This window comes from Vitis vinifera, chromosome 9 (assembly GCF_030704535.1).
Source record: "Vitis vinifera cultivar Pinot Noir 40024 chromosome 9, ASM3070453v1".
Lineage (NCBI taxonomy): Eukaryota > Viridiplantae > Streptophyta > Magnoliopsida > Vitales > Vitaceae > Vitis > Vitis vinifera.
This window is the reverse complement of record NC_081813.1, coordinates 22,758,101-22,773,227: the sequence shown is the minus strand read 5'-3', so window position 1 is coordinate 22,773,227 and position 15,127 is coordinate 22,758,101. Positions and strand designations below refer to the sequence as shown.

Genomic DNA, 15,127 nt, shown 5'->3' with positions numbered 1-15,127 from the left:
ATCTTATACTTTTGTTATTATGGATGACGTCTCTAGATACACTTGGGTCTTATTCTTAAGTCAAAAGAATGAAGCCTTTTATGAGTTTTCAAAGTTTTGCAATAAGGTTCAAAATGAAAAAGGTTTTACAATTACTTGTATAAGAAGTGATCATGGGAGAGAATTTGAAAATATTTATTTTGAAGACTATTGCAATGAGCATGGTATTAACCACAACTTTTCGGCTTCTAGAACTCCTCAACAAAATGGGGTAGTTGAAAGGAAAAATAGAACTCTTCAAGAAATGGCTAGAACCATGCTAAATGAAAACAATTTACCAAAATACTTTTGGGCCGAAGCCATTAACGCTTCTTGTTATGTTTTAAATAGAATTTTATTAAAGTCCATTCTTAAGAAAACTCCCTATGAGCTTTGGAAAAACAAGAAACCCAACATTAGCTATTTCAAAGTCTTTGGGTGCAAATGTTTTATATTAAACACCAAAGACAACCTTGGAAAATTTGATGCCAAATCGGATGTTGGAATTTTTCTTGGTTACTTAACTTCAAGTAAAGCTTTTAGAGTTTTTAACAAAAGAACCACGGTAGTTGAGGAGTCCATCCATATTATTTTTTATGAAACTAACAATTCTCTCCAAGAAAGAGAGAGCTTTGATGATGATTTAGGCTTGGAGACCTCCATGGGAAAATTACAAATTGACGATAGAAGGCAACACGAAGAAGTTGTAGAGGATCCCAAGAAAGAGGAATCACCTTTAGCACTACCTCCTCCTCAACAAGTGCAAGGTGAATCAAGCCAAGACCTCCCTAAAGATTGGAAGTTTGTCATCAATCACCCACAAGATCAAATTATAGGTAATCCATTTAGTGGGATAAGAACTAGATCATCTCTTATAAATATTTGCAATAATCTTGCTTTTATATCTCAAATTGAACCTAAAAATATAAAAGATGCTCTAGTTGATGAAAATTGGATGATTGCCATGCAAGAAGAGTTAAACCAATTTGAAAGAAGTGAAGTATGGGAATTAGTGCTAAGACCTCAAAATCAAAGTGTTATTGAAACTAAATGGGTCTTTAGAAACAAAATGAATGAAAATGGCATAATTATAAGGAATAAAGCAAGATTGGTAGCCCAAGGTTTTAATCAAGAAGAAGGGATAGATTATGAAGAAACCTTTGCTCCCGTAGCTAGATTGGAAGCCATTAGGATGCTACTTGCCTTTGCATGTTTTAAAGACTTTGTTTTATATCAAATGGATGTGAAAAGTGTTTTCTTAAATGGTTTTATAAATGAAGAGGTATATGTTGAACAACCACCCAGTTTTCAAAGTTTTAACTTTCCTAATCATGTTTTTAGACTTAAAAAGGCACTTTATGGTTTGAAACAAGCACCTAGAGTATGGTATGAAAGATTGAGTAAATTTATTTTGAAAAAGGGTTTTAAAATGGGAAAAATTGACACAACTTTTTTCATAAAAGCCAAAGATAATGACATGTTCTTAGTACAAATATACGTTGATAATATAATTTTTGGAGCTACTAATGTTTCTCTTTGTGAAGAATTCTCTAAATGCATGCATAGTGAGTTCGAAATGAGCATGATGGGAGAACTTAACTTCTTTCTTGGACTTCAAATCAAGCAACTAAAGGAAGGAACCTTCATCAATCAAGCCAAGTATATAAGGGATTTCCTCAAAAGGTTCAATATGGAGGAAGCCAAAACAATGAAGACTCCAATGAGTTCATCCATCAAGCTTGACATGGATGAGAAAGGTAAGCCCGTCAACTCAACTATGTATAGAGGCATGATAGGTTCTTTGCTATACTTGACTGCTAGTAGACCCGACATCATGTATAGTGTATGTTTGTGTGCTAGATTTCAATCTTGCCCTAAGGAATCTCATTTAAGTGCTATAAAACGAATTCTTAGATATTTAAAAGGAACTATGGACATAGGCCTATGGTATCCTAAGGGTGATAACTTTGAATTAATTGGATACTCGGATGCTGACTTTGCCGGTTGTAAAGTTGAGAGGAAAAGCACTAGTGACACTTGTCATTTCCTAGGACACTCACTTGTTTCATGGCATAGTAAGAAGCAAAATTCAGTAGCCTTGTCTACGGCAGAAGCCGAATACATAGCAGCCGATTTATGTTGTGCACAAATCCTTTGGATGAAACAAACACTTAGTGATTTCAATTTGATTTTTGAGCATGTTCCTATAAAATGTGATAACACTAGTACCATAAATATTTCAAAGAATCCGGTACAACACTCTAGGACTAAGCATATAGAGATATGACATCATTTTCTTAAAGACCATGCACAAAAGGGTGGCATTACACTTGAATTTGTAAGCATAAAAGATCAACTTGCCGATATTTTTACAAAACCCCTAAGTGAAGAGTAATTTGTTGATATTAGATGACAACTAGGGGTGATTTCTTTATGATCAAATGATTGCTTGATGAATTCTTGTTGATATTGCTCTTGAATATACCCTATGATTGCGTGAAATTCATATCATATGCATCATATAGAAATAATCATAGGAAAGAGGTCAAATTTTGACCAAAAATCAAAATTCTCGTGGCATTAGACATCAAAAATTGGGGATTTCAATTGGGGAGGATCACGAGACAAGAAAATGCAAGAAAATTTGGAAAAATTGACCGTTGACCATGACCGTTGACCGTTGACCAGGCGGTCGACCGGTTCGTCGAGGCTGAGAATTTAAAACGGCCCCCGCGCACTTCATTTCTCCCATTTTCGCCTCCAGAGCTTGCCGCTCTTTCACATCCCTGCTTCCTGAAGACTCTTTGGCCAGATTTCAGACCGATTGCAGGCTGAGAACTTGATTTTGGGACGGATTTGGGCTAGGGTTTTGGTTTGAAACCCAGGGTTTCACCTCTTGAGAGCATCTCTTCTCTGCACTGCGCATCTCAGGGTTGTTCAGCTCCATCTCCGGGCGTCTAGGGTTTCGGGTTGGTGGTTGCTTCTTCCTCTTTGCTTTCATTCTCTCTTTGGACTCCTTCTCCTCTTTCGCTTCATTGATGGCACCAAGGAGAGAGACGGACACTTCCAGGGCTCAGGGCAAGTGCCCTGTTGAGCCATCTCAGCCCGAACAAACAGAGGCTCGCCGAAAGGCGAGGTTTGACACGGCACTCTTCAGTTTGAATGAAGACTATCAGCGCTACAAGCAGAAATTTGCCTAGAGGAAAGTCGTCCCAGGGAGAAGTGTTAACTTCTCTCAACTTCAGCACTTTGGATTTGAGGGGCTATTCGAACGGATGGGATAGCTGCCCGTAGTGACGATTTCTGAGCTGGTCTTCCCGACTCTGGTGCGGGCTTTCTATTCTCAGGCGACCTACAGGCTTGGAGGACCCGTATTATCCACTATGAGAAGCGTTGAGATCCGTTTGAGTCCCGAGAGCATCTGCCGCATTCTCGACATCCCTTCGGTTGGACTCTGTGTTTATGAGGCCAAGGCGTGGCCCACTGTGCCGGGATTTGATCCTAGAGAGGCTGTTCAGAGGCTGTGCGGACTTGCCGAACCCCAGGGGATGGGCAAACCATCGGCTCACAACTTGACAGTGACTAGCCGAGTCCTTCACCATATGATCTGTTCGATTCTCTTGCCACATGGAGGACATCGAGACAAGGTATCCTACCTCGAGGCTTTCATTGTGGACTCGATCCTCATCGGGAAACGGATTCATGTTGGATACCTTATGATGATGCATATGATCTCCTTTGTTGAGAGCTCGACACGAGTACTCCCCTACAGCCGCTTCCTTACCCCTGTTTTCAAGGATGCCGGGGTCGACTTGAGTAGAGAGACAGATTTTGAGACTCCCACCACCTATGACACGTATGATGAGCAGTCTCTGGGGCGCATGAAGTTCGAGAAGGCACCCGATGGCTCCTGGGTTAGGAAAACCGAGCGACAGGCCCGGGGACATGATTAGATACACCCCGGAGTAGAGAAAGAGGCCAAGATCAGAGAGATGGAGGATGGGTTGGACCCTCAGAGGAACTTTGAGCAGAGAGGGCCTGAGCTTGACATTCCGCCTCCACATTAGTCAGAGGGCATTCATGTTGAGGCTACCTTCTCCGAGCCTATGATGACTGAGTCGTCCTTCATAGCAGGCCCTTCATCTCAGCCATCATTTACCGAGCTACCATCTCAGGCACCTCATGTTCCTGATCATGCGCCTTGGATGGATCTCTCCGCGCAGATCAGCTCTCTTGGGACTCGTATGGAGGAGCTTGCCCTAATCCATGACTCCCGCTTCTACTCTATAGAGGAGCATCTCGATTAGTATCAGACTGAAGTCACCTCTCGGTTTGATCACTTCCAGTAGCGATTTGAGCGCATAAAGGAGCGTATGGATCAGCAGCAGGCTACCTTCGACCATCTCGAGCAGCGCATGGATCGTATTGAGAGCCGTCAGGCGAGTCAGCATGAGGAGATAATGGCATATCTCCGCTCCGTGTTTCCTTCTCCACCCCCTCAGCCTTGAGGCTTTTTAGACATCCCCCTTCGTTTCTTTTTTATGTTGCCAAAGGGGGAGATATTTATAGGATCTAGGAGTCTCTCATGCATGTCATTGTTATCATTGTCATATCTATCTTATTATACATGTGAGATTTCCATATATATATGATATGATATTTTTATCCCTTGATTTTTCGTGTTTTACATTGCTTATCGTTTGATTGATCCATGATTGGTTTGAGGGGGAGATTTCTTTCTCTCCTAGATAACCAAGGTTTGTCATCATAAAAAAAAGGGAGATTGTTAGCCCAAGGGTTCTCCTAATCGGGTTTTGATGATAACAAATCATGGTTAAGTAACTAATTGGTTTAATGTTTAAGAATCTCAGGTATAAACTCGAAAATTCATTAAATGACCAAATGGATACAAGATCGAGACGCTTGGAAGACTTGAGATCATAGGAAACTAATGTAAGATGAATGCATGAGTGCACTTAGGATTTTCATATGTTTTCATGCATTTTAGAAAACTCGATTTATTCTTTAAAACGTCGACTTCATTAAAACCCGAGTTTTTAACTAATTTACCTTAGGCAAAATGTTTCAAAATTGGCTTAATAATTTACCTAAATACCTTGCCTAAGTGTTAGAAAAGAAAGGAATCAAAAAATAGATTTTTCGGGGCCAAAAAAGCTCAACCGGTCGAGGCTATGGCTAACCGGTCAACTGGTCGACCTGTTTAGGTCGTCCGGTCGAGGACCGATTGAGGAAGGTTAAAAACCTTCTCTCTCTCCCAGTAGCCTTCTCTTCCTGATCGAGGTGATTCATTTACCGGTCGAGGTCCGGTTGAGGCAACGGTAATCTGTCATTCATTAAATGCTCCAACGACTAGTGAATCGGTCGACCCCTAGCTCGACTGGACAAGGTTGCCTTTTGCTAATTTTGACTCTCGAGCTTAGAAACTTATAAATTGAGAGCTCCACTTCATTTATTGACAAGAGAATAATTGTATTCAAAGCCTACCTACCTGTTCTTGATCAAAAAGCTCACATTTCTTTCATTGTGCATTAAATCACCACTTACATATCCTTTAGTGGACTCTTGTTTATCATCCTAGCCTTGTCTTGTATTTGAGCCATCTTTAAGCTAGGTTGAGTGATTATATCTTGTAACAATCCGAGTGTTAAAGCCTTCAAGAGGGTTGAATCTTGAAAAGGTTGTGTAAGAGCCCATTGGAGCCGGAATCCAAGTGTAAAAAGATTGGAAGCTTGGTTGAAACTTCAAGTTAGTGGAACCCTCACTCGGTTAGAAGGTTGAAGAGAGTGCACGTAGGCAAGGAAGTGTCGAACCACTATAAACCCGAGTTTGAATTCTCTCAACTCTATCTCTTTACTTTGCTTATCTTTTGTTTAATTTTGTTGAGATTGAAAAGATTTTAAAAACCCAATTCACCTCCCCTTTTGGGTGTTTTTCTTAACTAAACATAGCCTTTTGTTTTCTCAGCTATATATAATCTTAAATTAATTCTTTTAGTTAGTTGCAAAAAATAGAATTGTAGCATCCCTAACTTTAAGGTTGTGTTTGGTTCCCAGAAAATACTAAGGAAAGAAAAAAAAAATACAAAGGAAAATGATTTTTTTTTTATGTTTAGTTGTCCTATGAAAAATATAAAAAATAAATAAATTATAATTAAAATTAATTAAAATTTTATATATGTTTAAATTATTTAATCTTTATATCGATGAGTTAAAATAAATAAAATGAATTTGAAGTAACAAATAAAAATAATTTATTGACTTTTAATCTATTTTTTATTTTTCTTCACTTTTTCTTTTCTTCTACTTTTCCTTTGTATATTTTTTCCCTTGCATTTTCCCTTAGATTTTTCGGGAACCAAACATAGCTTAAGGGATTTATTATTTTCCCTTTTTCCTCGGTTTCCTCTATATATAGGACTAAGAATATTGTGCATTGTATCTATTATTTTTATTCAAAAAATATAGAGCAGTGTTTAATTGTTTCTCTCTTTCTCTTAGGTTTTAAAAGTTCTATGGCAAATTGCTTGTCTTTCATTTATTTAAATGGTATAGAGGGAAAGAAATGCAAGGTTTTGTTAAGACAAGTGGAGCTCTACCGAAACGATATGGGATCTAGTTTACTTCTATTCATCTTTTTAGACCTCTACTACAACTTTCTAAGGCATTCCTCTCAACATAATTCAACTTGATTGGATGTCAACATCTAGATCCAAAGGGTTAAAATAGCAATATTGAGTTGTTTTGATGTTTATTAGGGAGTGTTTTTTTTCCACTATTTTGATCGGGTTTTGTAAAGTAGGAAATGATTTCTCATCCTTCTCTTGTACTTTCATTTTTAATGAAAATGTGTTTGTTTCTAATAAAAAATAAATAAAGAAGATAGTGATATTTCTATATCATTTTAAAATTAACCAAGTTTGCTAATAGACATAAAAATTGACCTATTTTTCTCACTTCACTTCCCCATGAAAACACATTTTCTCTCAAACCCCTAAGTATCCTAAAAATTGACTTTTGTACAAAATCTAGAAGCTTTTACATTATTACAAACAAACAAAAAAAAAAACAAAACAAATTACTTAGAAATCAATCAATCGTGTCAGAAGTAAAAACACGTGTATATGACAAAGATCAAAATGACATAAATACCTCAAGCATGGCACTAACAACTTCAGCATTCTCACGCTTAGGGATATATTCTCCCACTGCTAATCTTGCATTGCCCTTTCTTCATCAAGACTTCGTAGCACTGAAAGAAGGGGACTAATGGAACCGGAATCATACTCAATACTGTACTTTGGAAATGTCCCTAAAAACAATTTTTGAGAACAGTTTTCAAAAATAATTCTTTAATGTTTTCTAGAGCAACAGTGTGTTTGAGAATTTGAAATGTCTTCAACCTATTTTCTATGTTTCCAAATATTTCTCAAACATAATTTTTACTTACAATGCTCTATTTTTAATCATTCTTCATATTTGTACAATTATTTTTTAAAACAACCCTTAGGGGCATGTGAAAAAAAAGGTCAAATATGTTTTTAGAAAACACCCTGTTTTCAATTGCTAAATATGTTTTCAAGTCTGAAAAATAGTTTTTCATTTTTAAAAACAGTTCCCGAATATGTTACTAGTCTCAGATCGACTTTGATTATTTTGTTTGAAAACTAATTGATGTCTAGTGAAGAAGGTCAAACCTTTTATAAAATTTGAAAACTAATTGATGTCTAGTGAAGAAGGTCAAACCTTTTATAAAATTTGACATCACTCATCCTAGAAGAGTTGAACCCATGTTCTTCACTCTAACACTACTTAAATAGAGTTTTGACTACTTGAACCAAAAACTAATTGGCATCCAATGAAAGAAACCAAGCCTTTTATGACATTTTACATCAGTCATCTCAAACATGCATACAGAGCCATCATTCATGCAGAGCGGCATTTGAAGCTCTGAAATGCTTTTGCATGTATCCAAATCCACTATGTTGAATGTAAAGGCACTGAGTTACTCTTATTACGCTTTACCTTAATTTAAATACATGTTACTTGTCAATCTTCTATTACTTGGGATGAAAATGAGAATGAGAAAACATTCAATGGCAAAATTGATGGAGCTCAACCTAATAATCTGTGTTTCTTCATACCATTCAGCAGATTGATTTATCGGTCCTGTACACCAAGAAAGATACTGAACCAAAATAATTGGAAGCCAATGCCATTCCAGCTGATGTTGGTTGAGAGAATGCCAGCTGAGAGCTCTTGAGGACAAACCCCATGCAGAAACTTTTCCTGCATTAAAGGAGAAAAAATAAGAACAGAAAAGAAGAAAAGAAAAACCAGCAAATTGACAGGAAAAGCAACAATCAACCTCTGTTTGGAGGCTGCTTCAGACTCGAGGGAAGGAAAAAAATGGCTTACACTCATTCTGAGTGCTTCAGCTAACATTTGGAAATCATTAAACTCGGCTATGATTCCTTTGGTTACTTTATCATCAAACAGCCGCAAAAAAATTCCCAGTTGTTCAGTAAAATTCAAGACAAGGCACCTAAATTGGTCATTTAGGATATCACACAAAACCCTTAATTCAATTTCATGTAGTTTTCTTCTTTTTACTTCACACAATTTGTTGGTTTCTTGAGGGGAAATCAAATGACCAATACCAAGAGGAGATGGTGAAAGAAACAGAAGTTCATGAACTCACCTCACGGCATCCAGAAGTTGGCTAGCAATATGTTTCCTTCTGTTGGAGGGAGTGACCCATATGGCCCTAATGCCACAGATAGCAGGTACAGCTTCCTTCTCACAGACTATAGGTCCATTGGGTGTCCCATCCAATGCTTCACGGCTATTAACAGAAGGAGCTCTTTGGACGACTTCTCTCTGAAAATTTACGGTCCCAAACTGAAGTTTGTTTGAATTCGGTCCTGCTTCCTTTGAGCTAGTATCATCAGATCTTTCATCCGGTGAGGACGAGAGAATTTTGTAGGCTTTTTGTATTGGTTCTGCAACTAGACAGCCAGCAACCCTTTGGGAGGAAATGAATAGATACGCCTGCAACCATAGGAATAAGAAAAAATGCAAAAAAAAAAAATCATAGATATGAAATTGGGAGTTGAGAATCATTACTCTAGAATCAGTCTGGACATCAGTGATGGTAACAACTTCATCAAAATTTCAAAAATAATTTTGGGAAGAACTTGAGGATGAGTATTCTAAGAAGACCAAAGCATATTGGAAAATAGAAAGCATATGCTACTATTTCTTAAGTAGAAGAATTAGACAAATTTTAGCAGATAATTTGGAATTTGTTGAATATGCATATGGGAAGTTCATATATGGGTTGTGAACTACTAGAAGGGATAAAATGTAAGGTAATGTGCAATCTAATATACTTTAGAAATATGTTTAGGTAAACTGGATAATGGAACCTCCAAAGTAACTAAGTAGAATTTGATGTTAATCACCTTACAGTTCTTATGAAAAATCCATCCACCTCCAAATTCAACCTCCATGATCTTTACAACCTCATGGACCTGCCAATACCAAAGAATCCTAATTAAAAGCTCCCAATAATGACCAAATGTCAAGATCAACATGTAAAAAACTTCACCCATCAGATCCAAGAACGAGAAATTGATATAAACCTTGTTCTTATGAGCAGGAGGGTCGCCATCCAATACCAAAACAATTCGTCCCCCTCCAGTTGAAGGCATACGAATGATTCTCTCATTGCGCCAACCCTGTGAAATTAAATGGCAATATGATTCAACAAACACCAAAACAAACCTGACAAACACAGCCAAATGCTAAAATTTCCTACTAAGGAACCTTGAATTGAATTCCATGGGTGAAATTCTTGTGGAATGCCTTGTGAACTTGCTCGTCCCCTTCATCACCAGGAGCATACTTAAGCCCACATGTAGAGCATGAATGCAGAAGGAAATCAGACTGGCCCAACTCTAAATGGAACTGAGCATAGTTTCTCTTCTTATTGAGGGTTCTGTTGGGGAGTGGTGAATCCACTACAATGGGTTTCTTCATGGTTTCAGCGATCAAACCACCATCTGTCTCGTTTTTTTCCCTTGATTACAGAACCAAAAAGCCCAAGTTGTTGAAAAATACAAGAACCCGAAAACATACCAAGGTTGAAAATATGTGAAACAGGAATAAAATTGGGAAAAAAAATGGTTTCATTCTAACCCAAAAGTAACTGATCTACAGCAAATTGAAATGAAGATCTTCATCACCCTTAGGAGAAAATAAAAAGGCAATATACATGGATATGTATTTTAAGTATCATACTTTTTTATTGTCTTGGTTTGGCAAAAGAGAAAACCCCGAACTTAACAATCCAAAGAAATGTCGTGTCAAATTCAACTGAGAGACTTTCTTTCCCAAATGTTCCAACTTCTAAACAATGACAAACAAAAATTAGATTCCTTCTACTTCATTACATATTTCCCAGCAACCAACCAGATTCTCAAAAATTGAGGTGAGTGGAATATCCTTTTTTTCCCCAATATTTTAAATTATTCAAAATTTGATGATTAAAATTTTATTATTTCTCCTCTCTTCCTACATTTTCTCAGCAACCAAAGGGAAACATAAGAAATTGAGCAAAGCAGAATATTCTTTTTCTTCCTCCCAAATGTTCAAAATAAGGAAAAATTATGAATCAAACACTCTGATTTCTTTTATTTTCCTACCTTTTCAAAGCAACATAGAAAACCTTAAAGAAATTTAGTGTAATTTTCCTGCCTTAAAACATTAGCAGAGCCTCCCCTTTTTCACTAAAATGTTCTAAATAATAAGAAAATAATAATAATAATCATAAAATTGTTTTCTTCTATTTTCCTACAGTTTCTCAGCACCCAAACAGAGGAAAAAATCAGTGGAATTTCGCTCCACACCCCTGCTCCTCCAATTGCCCCCACTACCACACCCACACCAACCAAAAAATGGAAGAAAAAAAACACCTTTTAAATAATGACACATAATTAAGAATTAAAGTTTCACCGTCTTCTATTTTCGTACCTCTCTCCGCAAAGAAATATAACCTTCAAGAAATTTGCAGATATTTTCCCGGAGATGTTCCAAACAATGAACAAAAAAGAAAAGAATAAAAACAGTGATTTCGGGTTTCAACAATTTCTGATACTTCCCTAATTTGTGCAATTACCATTTTCCCCAAAACCTTCTAAACAACGAAAAACTAGTTAAGAATTCAAAAGTATTAATTTCTTATACTTTCCAAACTTTTCTGAGCAGCCAAACAGACCATGAAGAAATTCAGCCGAATTTTCCCCTTCCCCCCCCCCGAAAGGTTCCAAATAAAAACAAATAAATAAGAATCAAAACAATTATGCTGGGTGTCAATAATTTCTCCCACTGTTCCACATTTTCTCAGCAACCAAACAGACCCTCGAGAAAAAATGAGACACCAAAACATTAAATATTAATGACCAAAACCGGAAAACATAGATACCCAAATGAAGCAAAATCAAGGGGAAGCAAAACGGCGTCGTACCTATCTGGATTCGGAGCTCTGCGCTTGTAGGTGATGACGACCTCTGGTTCCTTCTCCCAAAACGACACCATTTCGTCGTCGCCGCCGAAAATGGGAGGTTCCTCCTTGTCAGAAAACGGCGTCGGTTCATTGTCCCCATCATCATCGTCGTAGAAAATTGGAGGTGATTTGGGTGCAGAAGAGGGCTTGAAGAAGGAGCTGATCTTGGTTTGCATCCTCAAAACGGCGCCGCTTCGTGCGTCCCTTCCTCCTTTCTGTACCGAGAAAGTTGTCGACTTCTCCGGTTCGCACTTTTCAGTGCGTCTTGTCACAAGATGCTTCAAATGACCCTCCCCATGGCTTATATAGGAGGTGAGAAGCTTCTAGAGACCCTTGGAGACATCCACACTTAGCCACTAGTGGGAAGAGTGTGGAAGGTTCTAGAAATGCCTAGAGAAGTCCACACAACTCTACACTATGGTAGAAGGCATGAGAAGGGTCCAAAGCTTTCTAGAGAAATCTAGAAGTCTCTTGAATATTCTAGAATAGTGTAGGACATTCTAGAAGTCTCTTGAATATTCTAGAATAGTGTAGGACATTCTAGATGAAGGGAATTAAACCGAATTCCCAACCCGTGAGAAACAAAAATTAGAGAAAAAACACACGCCAAAGAAAAAACAATCACACGCACAAGACAGTATTTACGTGGTTCGGCAATTTGCCTACGTCCACGGAGTTGCAGGGATATCACTATTATCAGGGAAGAATACAGAGTACAACTTGGCGGCTACAATATTCTCTCTATATATATAGCACGACAACCCTACCATACTAAAAAACCCTAATTACAAAAGGTGGTTCCACAATGGGCTAAACGGGCCCAACAGGCCTCAATAAATCTCCCATTAAAAAAGCCATGCAATATTATTCGGGTCGGGTCGTCAAACCGGATCAAACAAAACTAGGCTCCACAAAGCCCAACAAATCTCCCACTTGGAGACTAGTTCAATCACCAACATCAAACCGCTATCCTCCAAAAAACGATCCCTCATCCCTACAACTCATCCTCCTGTCCTCAAGCTAGAAGACCAATTGAAGCTGCGCACAGCTTCAACTTCTCAATAGTGACACCCTTAGTCAACATGTCTGCAGGGTTCTTAGATCCACAAATCTTCTCAAGTATTACCAGTTTATCCTCAACAAGATAACGGATAAAGTGGTATTTTGTTTGTATATGTTTCGACTTTGAATGAAAAGCCGAATTTTTGGCAAGAAAAATTGCACTCTGACTGTCACTGTGTAGAATGCCCATCTCCTGCTTCTTACCCAATTCATCTAAGAAACCATGTAGCCAAATCATCTCCTTTCCAGCTTCAGTTGCTGCAACATACTCAGCTTCTGTAGTAGACAAAGTAACAATCTTCTGTAGATTTGAAGTCCATGATATAGCTGTACCACCTAGAGTAAAAACAAACCCAGTAGTACTCTTTCTACTATCAATATCACCAGCAAAATCAGCATCTACATAACCCTGCAGTTTCAAACTTGCACCTGTGAAGCAAAGACATGTATCTAATGAACCCTTCAGATATCTTAAAATCCACTTGACTGCCTCCCAATGCTGCTTTCCAGGCCTACTCATGAATCTGCTCACAACTCCCACTGCATGTGCAATGTCTGGCCTTGTACACACCATAGCATACATCAAGCTGCCAATAGCTGAGGCATAGGGCACCTTGCTCATATGGTCCCTTTCTTCTTCTGTCTTCGGTGACTGTTCTTTGCTTAGTTTGAAATGACTACCCAAGGGTGTGCTCACTGGTTTAGCTTTATTCATGTTGAACCTGCTGAGAACTTTCTTCACATACTCTGACTGTGAAAGTTTCAATGTACCATTAGCCTTGTCTCTAATGATTCTCATACCAAGGATTTGCTTTGCAGCTCCCAAATCCTTCATTGCAAACTGTTTGGACAATTGCTTCTTCAGATTATTAATCTTCTCAATGTCAGACCCTGCAATAAGCATATCATCCACATACAACAGTAATATGATGTAAGAATTGTCAAAGGACTTAACATAGCAACAATGATCAGCTTCACATCTCTTGAACCCAATTCTATGCATAAAATTGTCAAACTTCTTGTACCACTGTCTAGGAGCTTGTTTAAGGCCATACAAGCTCTTTCTCAGTTTGCAGACTAGATTCTCTTGTCCCTGAACAATGAACCCTTCTGGCTGAATCATGTAAAGGTCTTCCTCCAAGTCACCATGAAGGAATGCTGTCTTCACATCTAACTGCTCAAGATGTAAGTTTTCTACAGCCACCATTCCAAGTACAAGTCTAATTGTTGACATCTTCACAACTGGAGAAAATATCTCTGTGTAGTCAATGCCCTCCTTCTGTTGGAACCCTTTAACCACTAATCTGGCCTTGTAACGTTTGCTACCATCATGCTCATTCTTTATTCTGTATACCCACTTGTTGTGCAAAGCCTTCTTTCCTACTGGCAATTCAGTCAGTTCCCATGTCTGATTCCCCAACAGGGAATCCATCTCATCCTTCATGGCTAACTCCCACTTGCTTGAATTCTCATCTTGCAAGGCTTCATCATAACACTCTGGCTCACCACCATCAGTCAACAGGAGATAATTTAAAACAGGTGAATAACGTTGCGGAGGTCTAGTGTTTCTAGAAGATCTGCGAACTTCAACTACAGGTGTACTCAGATCTACCTGTGAATTTACATTCTCCTTATCTTCTTCACCCCCTTTTTGGACAGTACTTTCAGTCAATTCATCTAAGTTGACAAACTCAGATTTCTTTTGATCTATCTCTGTAACATCTGACGTTACAGTTGACCTATCCTTGTACATAACCTGTTCATTAAATATCACATTTCTACTTCTGATGATTTTCCTGTTTTGTTCATCCCAAAACCTATAGCCAAATTTCTCATCACCATAGCCGATGAAAAAACATATTTTTGACTTTGCATCAAGTTTACTACGAGCATCAGAATCAATATGAACATAAGAAACACAACCAAAAACTTTTAAATGTGAAAACTTCACCTCTTTACCGCTCCAAACCTCCTCAGGAAGTTTGAACTCCATGGGAACTGATGGTCCTCGGTTTATCAGGTAAGCAGCAGTGCTAACAGCATCAGCCCAAAAAGTTTTTGGTAGTCCAGCATGCAACCTCATACTTCTAGCACGCTCATTGAGAGTTCTGTTCATGCGCTCAGCCACACCATTCTGCTGTGGTGTCCCAGGAATGGTCTTCTCCATCCTAATTCCCTGTGCAGCACAATACTCACTGAATCCTCCATCTATGTACTCTCCTCCATTATCTGACCTCAAACATTTTACTTTCAAACCTGTTTCTATCTCAACCATGGCCTTCCACTTCTTAAAAGTTACAAATACATCAGATTTATTTTTCAGAAAATAAACCCATACCTTTCTACTTGAGTCATCAATAAAGGTGATGTAGTACCTTGAACCTCCTAGGGATGCAACCGGAGAAGGCCCCCACAAATCAGTGTGTACTAGTTCCAATTTTTCAGCCTTCGGTGTCCTGCCAGT

The 15,127-nt window shown here is 38.3% G+C and overlaps 1 protein-coding gene across 1 annotated transcript; it reads right to left on the bottom strand.

Annotated features, from left to right (window-relative positions):
• Positions 1-7,894: 7,894 nt before the first annotated feature.
• On the bottom strand, positions 7,895-14,214 carry LOC100242830 (protein CHROMOSOME TRANSMISSION FIDELITY 7). Its single transcript, XM_059739610.1, has 7 exons — positions 13,392-14,214; positions 11,563-11,865; positions 9,864-10,116; positions 9,680-9,775; positions 9,500-9,568; positions 8,737-9,086; positions 7,895-8,324 (listed from the first exon to the last, which is right to left on the bottom strand). Exons 1-7 carry the CDS (start codon positions 14,105-14,107, stop codon positions 8,183-8,185), a joined length of 1,929 nt encoding a protein of 642 aa, XP_059595593.1. The 5' UTR covers positions 14,108-14,214; the 3' UTR covers positions 7,895-8,182.
• Between the last annotated feature and the right edge of the window lie 913 nt (positions 14,215-15,127).

Coding starts and splice junctions, on each gene's coding strand:
- LOC100242830 (XM_059739610.1), bottom strand. CDS start 14,107: ATGAAGGATGAGATGGATTCCCTGTTGGGGAATCAGACATGGGAACTG. Junction 11,866..13,391: donor GAGTATGTGAAGAAAGTTCT/CAGCAGGTTCAA, acceptor TCTTGTGACAAG/ACGCACTGAAAAGTGCGAAC. Junction 9,087..9,499: donor TTTTTCATAAGAACTGTAAG/GTGATTAACATC, acceptor CTATGGTTGCAG/GCGTATCTATTCATTTCCTC.